The sequence below is a fragment of the Misgurnus anguillicaudatus genome, chromosome 12, assembly GCF_027580225.2.
Source record: "Misgurnus anguillicaudatus chromosome 12, ASM2758022v2, whole genome shotgun sequence".
In the NCBI taxonomy this organism is placed as follows: domain Eukaryota; kingdom Metazoa; phylum Chordata; class Actinopteri; order Cypriniformes; family Cobitidae; genus Misgurnus; species Misgurnus anguillicaudatus.
Window position 1 is genome coordinate 9333276 of NC_073348.2, and position 12792 is coordinate 9346067.

The 12792-nt window shown below is 37.5% G+C and overlaps 1 protein-coding gene across 1 annotated transcript in view; it reads left to right on the plus strand.

The window, feature by feature from the left end:
- Positions 1-7112: 7112 nt before the first annotated feature.
- Positions 7113-12792, plus strand: part of LOC141368892 (uncharacterized) — a 68918-nt gene continuing 63238 nt past the window's right edge. The window contains exon 1 of the mRNA XM_073873682.1: positions 7113-7546. Within this exon, the coding sequence (XP_073729783.1) occupies positions 7336-7546 (211 nt within the window). The 5' untranslated portion in view covers positions 7113-7335. The remainder of the gene's footprint in view (positions 7547-12792) is intronic.

The following is a 12792-nucleotide window of genomic DNA, read 5'->3' on the forward strand; positions in this document are numbered from 1 at the left end:
CAGCCGGTCTCTCGCGTGCAGAGGTCTCTCTAGGCAAGCGCATGCGACGCCAAAAAAAGAGCTCTTCTCACACATAATGCAAATAGTTGTAAAGTTCTGAACTTTAAGCAAGGTAAGACAAAATTCGCGTTTATCAGTGACACATGCGCTTCTGGAGGGATGTAGTTTGATGCGCCTGTTTCAGCAGTAACAACATCTGCACGTAGCTTCCGGTAAACTCCGCTAAGAATAAATAAATAACAACAAAGTTCTTTAAACGTAGTTTATTTATATAACAAGCAAAAAACAACACATAGATTACCTAGGAAACCAAAACATTTGTTATTTTCGATGAGGCATTTGTTCAAGAGATCGGTTTAGCAACTAGTCAGAGCATTAAAAGAACGAAACCGGAAGTAAGGTTCGGATCCAGACGTGTATCACGTGCTTCCAATGAAACCGTCTATACAAACATATTTGATTGGAAAGACGAGTAAGAGATGCAAATGTTAAGGTCTAATAGAAAGTAAAGGGCGTCAAGACCTTAAAACAAACTTTATGATCATCACATCATAGCACCTGTCACATTTATAATATCTAGAGCTTCTTCTCTCATATACAGGTATTTATTCTGTCTGTAGGTTTTTGCATATATTTATACCTGTTCATTTTACATATTGCATATGTTTAATGTAATGTAAATACAAAATACAATGAAGCCATACTATAGCTTCAATAGTCTATAAAATTAATTACTCAATTAAAAACAAGACTTATCTGTTGTTATCTTCTGGGCATTTTCACTTTAACATTATTAACTTTAAATTGCTCATATTTTAAAACTGTGGTGAGCATTAAGTTAAAAGCTATAGTGAATGGTGTATTTCTGTACATTTTTATAATCCAAAAACAATATAAACTGAAAAACATGTATACCGTGAAATATTCTGTTCCGTGAAATAAAATGACTCATTCCGTGAAATAGATTTTTGGTCATTCCGCCCACCCATATGACATATTTCCTTATGTCAGAAAATAATGAGACCATTGAATTTGGAGAACTTCTCATTATTTTAATTCAAAATGATGCCACTGTGTATGGAGGACGAAGAGTGCAAAAATTATAAATAAATAAATACATGTACAAAGAAATATATAAAACAAACATAAATAAATAAATAAATACAAAAATAAATATGCAGAGAAATATAAAAAACAAAAATAAATGAGTATTGCAACTTTGATTTCTTTATTTTTGTATTAAAATATTTTTAAAACATTTATTTATTTCTGTATTTAATTATACATTTTTATTTATTCTTTTATTAATTTCCACAATTATGTATTTATTTATGTGAACATTTAATTATTTTTTTACATTTATTTATTTATACATGTATTTATTTCCACACGTATTTATTTCTACATTTCTGTGTCTAATATGTTAATGAGGAGGGGGCGTGTTTTTTTCAGCCATAGCAATGGAGCACAGAGTGACAATGCTACAGTAGTGTAGACACGTGTTCTGAGGCCACAACAGTCACATCTTTTGCTCTTACAAAATGACACACAAGGGAAGAGCGTGGACGTGATTTTGAGTATAGTGCAAGTGAAATGAATGTTGAGAGGTGGGCGAAATGGCAAAAATCACAGTTTAAGTAATTTAATATCACTGTTTCTGTATGTATTTACAGGATAAGCATGCATATTCTTTTCCCTGAACATCGCGTTATAAACATCCGTTCGGGATTCTTGCATTCATTACAGAAACCGCATCTTTAACAGGTGTGGTAACAGACAGTGAGACACGATAGGGCAGGGGTCTCCAACCTTTTTTTCATTGGAAAGCTACTTTCTAAAAAATAAAAGTGGTTGAGAGCTACTTGTGTCACGTAATACCTAAATTAGTGAGTTAATCACTGTGATTTGAACTCTTTCCCCGCCAGCATTTTTTTTTTAAAGTTTCCAGCCAGTGCAAACATTTTTTTAATTTTTTACAAAATTTTAATACCTTCCAGAAAATGCTTTTCTTTAATAAACATACGATACATCTGTCATGACTGGTTTGCAGGAGTGAGGAAGTGAGGACGCAAGTGCAGAGTTTGTTGACTGAATAAATAACATTTAATAAATAAACGGAAAACAAAACACGGGAATCAAAATAACAGCAGGTAAGTAAAACACAGGAACAGATGAACAATGAACAGGGTACAAACATGGTAGCAACGACAATGATCCGGCAAGTGCACATACAACAGGCAGGGGTATATATACAGACAGACTAACGATACACAGGTGTGATAAGGCATAAGAAAAAAATTTGTTTGGTTCCGGTTTCCGACCGACCCTGCCAATTTATGTGCGACCCAAATTTATTTTATGAGCTTGGGAAAGAAATAATACACATGAAATAAATACACAAAAACTTTGAGGCGAACTATAATTTACCTTTTAGTACAGCACCGTTTTTGTAAAGCACGCGATGCAACGTCCTCTACCAATGCTAAAAACAAGGCAGCTATACGGTCGTTAACACAATCGTTCACACATCGTTGTCGTCACTTACAAAAGCACTGGTAACTTTTGGTGTGCATTCGAGATACATTTTCGTGCACAGCAACGTAATCTTTTGCGCCCGCCGAAAGTTGTAACTTACAGACCAAAAAAGACTAGCTGAACAACGATATGCAAGTGGGCTTTTATCTTCCAGAGAGGACAAACCAAGGCTCATTTTTGCGGTCAGAAAGTGAATTATAATATTTGAATTTATGGTATTATGACCAGGGCTTGACATTAACACCCACCAAATGCGGGTAGATTTCGGCCGTGGCGGGTAAGACAGCCAATCCCACTAGCCACTTTGCCAGGTTGAATATAATTTTTTAATTGTAGTTTTCTTAAAAGTTATGCGAAACTTTGATGAGAGACGCGCACGTGATCAGCGGGGCGTTGCGGACCAAAGCGTCACCTTCCAGAGAGCGCGCAAGAGCTGATGGATTTGGGAATGCACAAGAGGACGCAGTCTGAGCGCATACACACTTCGGGAAAGATAAAACAATTGCATGGAAGTGATTGATTAGATATAAATTGCGTGCAAACTCTCAGGGCAAGAGCGAAGAGAAATTCAGCGCATCTGAATGCACACGAAATCAAAGAAAACCCGCCAGCTGAGAGGTTTGCGCATCATTTTAATGTTACAATAATGCCCTCTCAACATTTGTCATTAAAAAGTCTTAAATCACTTTTATCAGTAACCATGATCAAGCTTATAAAATACATCTGCATAAACTAGCTGACAGTAAAATGAATGTACATTTCTTGACAGTATTTACTGCTGTTGTTAATAAATATTTAAAGTGGTTATCGATGGGTTTTGTGTTTATCTTTTCAGTTTAGAATTAGTGTTTCTTCTACACCCCTGTTCTACTTTTAATATATTCATTCAAAGTTAATCTATTTATGCCTTAATTACTAGCATGTTTTTCATGCATCTTATATGATCTATACTGATATACCAGCTATATACCAGCTAAATGTTGTCTTAATTCGGGTAGTCAGACTGCATTTGAAATTCAGTCTGCATCTAATTTAGCAAGTAAATTTGCTCGAATTAAAGTCATTTTAGGATGCCAAAGTCAAGTTTAATCATATAAAATTGATTTTACCAGCAACAAAAATTTGGCCAGTGAAAATGCTGAGTGGCTAGTAACTTTGAAAAACTAGCCACTTTGGCTGGTGAGGAAAAAAGTTAATGTCAAATCCTGATTATGACAAAAGAGATAATCCGTGGAGACGTGCTGCGCTGCGTGAGACAAACACGCAATATAGCTAAAGTCACCTCATATATCCGCTATTCAATTAAAAAATTTAACAATTTCCTGCCTATCCCTTGCTGCCACTGAAAAAAATAAAATAAAATCCCTACCGACCCATCACCTAAACTGACAACCAACCAGAACCAAACTTTTTTTTATGCCTAAGGCAGGTTATTAATTGACAAGAGTCCAGGTGATGACAATCAGAACAGAAACAAGACATGACACGGATCAACCATGACATTACCCCCCCTTAAAAGGTGGCCTCCAGACACCAATCAAAACAAAGTCTGGGAGGGCTACTCAAGGGGAGGGACGGAGGGTTAGGAGACCACGGCGGGTTGGACCGAACTGGAGACCGGACGAAACCTGATGTCACCAGCCCGGCCAATACTCTCTGGTGCGTAGTCCATAATGAGAACCGACCTCGAAAGTTCAACCATCGCAGGAACTGACTTTGAAAGTTCAACCGACACAGGAATCACCCCAGAAGATTCGACCATCCTGGGAGTCGACTCAGAAGATTCGACCCATAAGTGAACCAACTCAGACGACTGATCCTTCACGGGAACCGACGAGGACTCAATAAACCCAGGAACAAACTCCACCCATCTCTTGGAAACAGCCTCGTAGACAGCAGCGACCATCCCGGGGAATAAATCGGGCATGGCTGCGGCCGATTCAAGAACCGCATCGAGCACGGCGGCGGTCATCCCAGGAATCGACCCCGAAGATTCGACCATCAGAGGAACCACGACCACAGACTCGAGCCTCCTAGGACCCGGCTCATATGTTGCGACAACCAACATATGAACCAAGCATATTGAATATTGCGTTTGAAACTCGACTGAAAATCACTTTAACATTCGTATTTCTTAATTTTTTTATGAACAACGCGTGATGTGATCATTCATATGCCTGAAATACTGTGCCGTTGTGGGTTCAGTCTCCTCTTCCAACGTGCCCCTCTCAAACACCAGCGTAAGTTGCAACCCACGGCCTGTCCAGTCGGACACCTCTCTCCTATCAACAGGCAATGGTCATTCATTTCTTTCGTTTACACATCATAATAAAGTTATGACAAAATGCAGGCGTAGGCTACTATGTAAAGGCAAGCAGATAGGCATAGAATATAAAGGCAAGAATTTTGTGTTAAGTGTTCTCCAATAGTAAAACATTATATAGACACTATAGATGTGCTAATATTCGTCTTTCCAACATTTGTCTATATAAAACTAAAAGACAGTATTGTCTATGACTTGACAAAAAAATGCTAGACTAAAAACTTCCCTCCATTTCTCAAATACATGAAACACAGCCTTCAGTGTTTGCCTGGTAAAAAAATGCTGTACATGTTTGTAAAATTAGTTTGGCTACTCTTGCATTACATACAAGCAGTTATGACAGAGACGCTCCAAAATGTGTAAGGCATTTCATTCACTGAAGAGTGTCTCGACCATTTGCCTGCTGAAAGGAGAGAGATGTCCGCTTGGACAGGCCATGTGTTGCAACTTGTGCTGGTGTTTGAGAGGGGCACGTTGGAAGAGGAGACTGAACCCACGACGGCACAGTATTTCGGGCATATGAATGATCACATCACGCGTTGTTCATACAAAATTAAGAAACGCGAATGTTAAAGTGATTTTCAGTCACGTTTCAAACGCAATATTCAATATGCTTGTGGGCATACTGTGATTTTTGCCATTTCGCCCACCTCTCTCAACATTAATTTCACTTGCACTACACTCAAAATCACGTCCAGCTCTTCCCTTGTGTGTCATTTTGTAAGAGCAAAAGATGTGACTGTTGTGGCCTCAGAACACGTGTCTACACTACTGTAGCATTGCCACTCTGTGCTCCATTGCTATGGCTGAAGAAAAACACGCCCCCTCCTCATTAACACATTAGACACGGAAATGTAGAAATAAATAAGTGTGGAAATAAATACATGTATAAATAAATACATGTGGAAATAAATACATGTATAAATAAACGTGGAAATAAATAAATGTAGAAATAAATAAATGTAAAAAAATAATTAAATGTTCACATAAATAAATACATAAATGTGGAAATTAAGAAAATAATAAATAAAATGTTTATACAACAGTTCGACGGCACACGTTTAAAAAACGAAAACTAGAAAACAACAACGGAGTAATTTTAAAAGCCTCTTTGTTTGAGAACTACTTCTTCCGCCACGGATTTGAGGGCAGCCAGAATGACAGGTAACACTTTCGGCTGCTTTGAATCTAATATTAACTCAATGGACGGATTCGCCGTTTTTAAATATTACAATTTCTTGGTCACAAAGTGTAGTTTTAAGATTAGTTCAGTCGAGAATATATATGTATTATATTTAAATCTGCAGTCGATTAGTAAAGATAGCACCTGTTTGAACGTTTGCTTAGTGAGATTCGGTACGAATGAGAACCAAAACATGAGCGGACGTCAGTGTTCACTCGCCCCGCTGACCACCGCCCTCTCTGGGCTACATCTCTGACTGGGATTCCCTGGCTCTCATGTTGGCCTTGTTTGTTTATGATAGTCAAAATGAGATCAAATCAGCAGTATTTGGTGTTATGATCAAACTATTACTTGTTTTTTTATTCATATTTAGTGTCTTTTGTGTTGTTATTGTTTTGGCGCGAGGTAAAAGTTAATAAAACTATACTTGTATAACGTTACTATTGTTTTCTCATTTATTCTTAACGCGATACGAGCACTCGATTATAAGTATTAAACTTTGTTTTTGTCAGTACTATATAAAACGGTTTTTTATAAGTGTCAGAGAGATGTTTTTGCATGCTGCTTATAAATATACCAGTGGCGATATCTCATAACATGTTTTAATAGTCAAGCCACGATAAAGTAAATGATCAATGTCCACATTTAAAAGCTGCGGTGCTTACCTGCAGTTCCACTGTGTTGTCGCGTTCTGATAAGAGATATAGCTCCATATATCTTTATATTCCTCTTTCCAAGTGTTAATGTGACAAGACATTACTTCCATTAACTTTAACGTAACATCCAAGAGCGCTGATCTTTGACGGAATAATAACTTCCGATTGGGAATTCACAGACTGATTTATGAGCTAGTAAACTAGAGACACACAGAGAGTGTTTAAAAACAGCGCGTCTTTGTTTTTCCATTCGGAGATGAGCCTGTTTAGGACCTCTATTCACTAGGTGGCGGAATGATACGAAAGGTGAAGCGGTTACTGTGCCGTTATCAGTACAATATTGTATGGCTCTTATCCAATCAGATTCGAGAACCAGAAAGAACTGTTGTATAATATGTAAACAAAAACTTTTATTCTGCAAACAATTAGTCGCGGTCGTTAGGCAGCAATACATCCAACTTTAAAAGTATGAAAATATGAGTTTTGAGTAATGAGTTTTATTTTACTATTAGATGTACAGACAATACTTGAAATTATCAAACACATTGTTTACTTAAAAAAAACAAAAACTACAGCTCCACTTATATGTACAGTGTTCACTGAAAGTCTAATTGCTTACTGCTTACTTGATTCCAGAAATGACTGACTCAGAAAGGACATTTCTACACACCACCATCACTGACATCTTGCCTGACCTTCCAGAGGTGACCAAACATATTTTAGAAGAGACCTTGCAGTCTCTTGGTGTGGAGACAAGGGATGACTTTAGGTTTATTGAAGAAGCTGATTTGCTGTCAGCATTAAGGCCAGTTCAAGCCCGCAAAGTCCGTGCTGCTTTGAAACTGAGGTGTAAGTCAATGTTTCGCAATACAGAATATAACCAGTGCCCATTGTAACCCTAAATCATCTAAAAAGTTGGAAATATAAATTTACATTGTGTTTATAATAATTTTTGTGTTTTGCAGATCAGACTCCTAAAAGCAGCAGCTCATCTGGTGATGCCTTGCCAGGGCCTACGACAAGCTTTTGTTCATTTTCACCCCAAAGTTCACAATCAACCTCTCCCACCAGCTCCCAAAACCCTAATATAGACTGGATGGACACCTTTCTGATTCCATGGGATAAGTTACCATAGGAACTGATACAAATATTTGAGAGAGGAAACCGTTCAAGTCCACGTATGAGAAGAGAGATGGTCCGGATTGTGGTTCGGGAGATGATACAAAAAAATTGTTGCCCAAGTATGAAGCTTTCTACTGAAGTTGCCAAGAAGATGGTAGCAAAATATCCTAAATCTCTGCAAGACGTAATTAAGGGAGAGGTGGTTGGGCTAGGGTACCACTCTTTGGCTAAGCAGTTGCAGTACAGGATTGAAAATGTTCTTTCGGAGTACTTTATAATACCCAACAAGGGCATCAGAAAGATCAACTTTTCCCATGTACCTGTGTCGAAATAATAGAACATATTACAAATCTAAATGCAAATGCAACCAGGTAAAAAAAATGAACTCATCTGGACAATTTTGTACACAACACCAATGAAGAAATTCAACTCACTGGTTGTAGTCACACACTGCAGCAGGTATAGGTACAGTGAGTTCTGTCCATCCTTCAGCTCTTGTTTTCACCCTCCTCTGTACAGTTTGGTTTCCCTCTGCCGAATGGAAGGATGAGCACATGTGCACCTCCCTGGTGTCCTTCCATTCCACAAAGAGGAGCCTGTCATCTCGTATCCACCGCATACTACCACGGGGAGCATTTTTGGGTAGCTTGTTAACAGTGGTCTGTGGGTAGCCCACCCGGTTGGTTCTAATGGTCCCACAGGCCCAGATGCCCTTCTGGAGGAGGTCTCTGAAAAGTGATGGGCTTGTGTAGAAATTGTCCACATATAACTTGTGGCCAGTTCCCAGCATCTTCTCATTCACTAGCGCCATCACTGATTCATAACTTAGGCCCTTCCTTTGTTCATGTTGTCCTTCAAGGGATTTGCCCTCATAAATAAAAAAAAATCCCATGTGTATCCATGGGCTGTGTCAGCTAACACTTTGTTGGCTTTTCTTTTTGGTACTGCTTCAGCCCAATCCTCGCTTTGGTCGCTACCATCCTCTCATCTATTGTGATGTTTTGATGAGGGTGAAAATTATTCTTGAAGGCATCTCTAATCTCCTGATACACTGGCTTTAGTTTACCCATGCGGTCATAGGCTGGGGTCCCTTTCTTTTTCATATTCTCCTTATCCATGCAGTGCTGCTGAAATGGTGTGAAATTTCCGGCCTGACATAAAAGAGGCTGGGAATTCAAACTTGTATAGTCTGGACCCACTCCAGTAATTTGGCAGTGTTGGTAATTTTACCAGACCCATGTAAATGACCAGTGACAGATAGGAGAACAGATCCTTCAGAGTCATGTCCAGGCATGGCTTCCTGTTTTTTTCTTGATGCTCAGCTGCATAGGCATTGGAGTTTTGAATAATGGTCTGGCACACCGTGGAAGAAAAGTACAGCTGAAACAGTTCCAGAGTACTATATGACTCCGTAGTTAGCTGATGGCCAGGAGTTTGAGCTGGTCTAAATACAACCTGAGGTGGTGGGATGTCGAGTTCATCTGAGTTGTGCCATCTTGCCTCATTGATACCAGAAGAAACAGCAGGTTGAATAGGTCTCTCTCTACCTCTGTTTATGGTTCTTCCTCTGCCTCTCCATCTGCTTTGCCTCCCTCTACCCCTGCTTTGCAATTAGCAGATGTAGTAGCTGATGACGATGAGGTTGAAGGTTCAGGACATTCAGCAAATAAGTTTTCATCTTCATCATCATTTTCTGAAAACCTATTGCAACAATACAGTACAGTACAACCTGAATTTAGAATATAACTAAAGCATAAAAAGTATCAAGTATAAAACTAACACTAACACAATACATGTTGCACAATGCATAATTCAGTTAAACACATATCTAAATGTACACTTTTTATACAATTTGTCACATTTACACATAGCACAGTAAAATTAGTAAAGATTGTGTAGAATAAAAAAAATACACACCTATCTTCTGGCAAAAGCATGTCTGGTTCGTCATCACTTGAGTGAAGATTTTGCTCATCATTTGAATGATCATTTTGCTCATCATCACTCGATTTCCAAAGTTCTTCGATAACTTCTTGTACTGTAAAACTCTTTTTAGGCCTCCGTGGATTCATCTTGTAAGTGTGCAGTGGAGAATGAAAGTGCAGTTTGTGGGTTCTTGCTTTCTGCTCTGGCTGTTTATAAACGTCCAGCAGCATTTCCAAACAAAGAGGTTGATTGATTGCCACGTGTTACCGATTAGACCTAAACAACGTTTTAATTGGATAACATTTGTGCAACAATAGAGTTCATTTGCCAGCTGGTATCCTGAAAGTAAAGGGGTCTTAGTAACAGCTCTGGCAGCTGTTTAGCTACTGAGACTGTATTGCTTTGCTGTTATTGGACATAAAACTTTGAATATGGGGTGTTGAGGGTCACTCTACCAATATAGCAAATCCACACACAAAAAATTTAACTTTACTCATAAACAGACAAATGGACAGGAAAACTGACCTGTATATTACTTTTGATGCACACTCTCAACATCTATGAATCAATTATTTTTCCTACATTATTTATTTTATAAAACACTGATGAAATATGTTTTCTAGACTTCTGGACCTTTCAAACGATATATAGTTTATCATGATTACAATTAGAATTGACATGAAAACTATTCATATAAAAGTTTTTGTCTCACAGGGCTCTATCTTACACCCGGCGCAATGCAGCGCAATGCGCGACGCAAGTGTCTTTCGCTAGTTTCCACCCTAATTTTCACGTTTAGCGCCGCGTTGTATAAATAGCAAATGCATTTGTGCCCCCTTTTGCGCCCATGGGCGTTCTGGTCTGAAAATGAGGTGTGTTCAGGCGCATTGTTGGCGCGTTGCTATTTTGAGGCAACTAAAATAGACTACGCCATTGACCAACAAAAACCTGGTCTAAAGTCAATGGCGCAATGTGTTTTATGTTATTTAAAGAGCGCATTAGTAAAATGAGCCTATAAACGGGAGGACAACGCGGGTTTGCTTATCACAAAGTACATGAATGCGCAGCAGCACAAAAATGCTTTTAAATATGAAAGATTAAAGGATTGAATGTAAAAGATTATTATTGAGTCTCTTGGACATAAATGAGGAGTAATTATGAGACGTTAGAAGGCGCAAAGAGCTGCTTCACCTGCAGCCTGGTAAGTAAATAAATGCTTTGCTTTGAACAAATGCGTCTGTTTTTAAATATTTTTTTTAATGCTACCTCACGGATTTATTGTATATGATGTAGCTGTGGATATGGTGAGATGAGAAACATTTGTAAGTAATGCTTAAAAAAACTTTTTGCTAAAAAAACCGCTGTCCAAAGTGCTGAAACGTGAGGAGAGCCGTTTGTAAATTCTTTATCTCCTGTTTGTTACAAATAAAGTATTTTTACAGTACAAACCTTATCTTACATACTTGTAAATTATGTTTTGATTATATTGGATAGCCATACATTTAAAGCAATTACAAGCCTGCTTTTTACTTCCATGACTAAAAGAAAACGTGTTTTAAAGGTTTTAATAAAAAAATAACAATTTCAATACAAGTGAAAACAACACAATTATTTAACATTAATCTTAAACTGGGGATCTTCTACCTCCACTTAGTTTTTCAGTTTACAAAGTCCGTCATCTAAATAGGGATTAGACATAGCGCCAGCGCAACTTGCTTTTAAAGGGAATGAGAGCTGTGACTCTCATTGGTTTACTGTACGTTACGCCCAAAATACTCCCAGTACAATAGGACCTACCCTTTTTGACCATGCGCTCGGCGCAAAAAACATTTTTCCCGTCGTTAAATTAGCAAAAGTGGATTCGGACACGCCCATTTAGACGTTGCGCTGTGCGCTTTAGACAATGCGCTTAGATCGTTAAAATAGGGCCCACAGACAGGACCAATTTTTGATGCACACTTTTGTCGTTTATGAATCAATTACTCTTCCTACATACTTTATTTGATAAAACACTCACAACATATTTGTTCTAGAGTCTAAGACCTTTACAACAATATATGATTTATCACATTTAGATAAGAAATTAACATGGAAAATTTTGAAGCAATAGTCTTGGTCCCACCGACGGGAACTGAACGTGAATCAGTACATAATTTTTTATGTGCACTCTTTTCATAAAAGAATCAAAAACTCCTTCTTCATAATTCTATTTGTCAAACACTGCTTATATCTGTAATCTAGACTCTTAGACCTTTTCGATGATATATAGTTTGTCATGATTACATTAGAAATTACATGCAAAATCTTGAAACATTGTGAATACAGGAAAATTTAATTCACAAATTTTTGATTTGTCTATTCCTTGTTTAAATGAATTTGATCCTCCAACTCCTAATGAAGTGCTTGAAATTATATTAAAGATGAAAGATACAGCTCCAGGGCATGATGAAATTAGAGCTAGTCTCATAAAGAAAGTAGTTTCCTCTATTATTGAGCCTGTAACTTATGTTCTCTCTTTGTCACTCAAAACAGGTGTTGTACCAAGAGATCTTAAATTAGCTAAAGTAATTCCTTTGTTTAAGTCTGGGAACTCACATTTATTCAATAATTATCGACCTGTTTCACTTTTACCTTTTTTTCTAAAATACTTGAAAAATTAGTTTATAAAAGGATATTAAAACATTTAATAGAAAATTCGATCTTATATGATCATCAGTATGGTTTCAGAGAGAATATGTCTACAGAAATGGCTCTTTTGCAGTTTGTTGACAAAATTACAAAAAATCTGCATGAGAAAAATAATTCTATTGGTAGATTTTTAGACTTGTCGAAAGCATTCGACACAGTAAATCATAATATTCTTTTAGCAAAATTAGAAAATTATGGTATTAAAAATACAGTTTTAACTTGGGTACAAAACTATTTGGAAGAGAGAGCAATTTGTTTATGTTAATAATCTCAGCTCACGTAGGGGAAAACTTTTATGTGGGGTACCGCAGGGGTCCATTTTGGGACCTCTATTATTCCTAATTTATATCAATGACTTA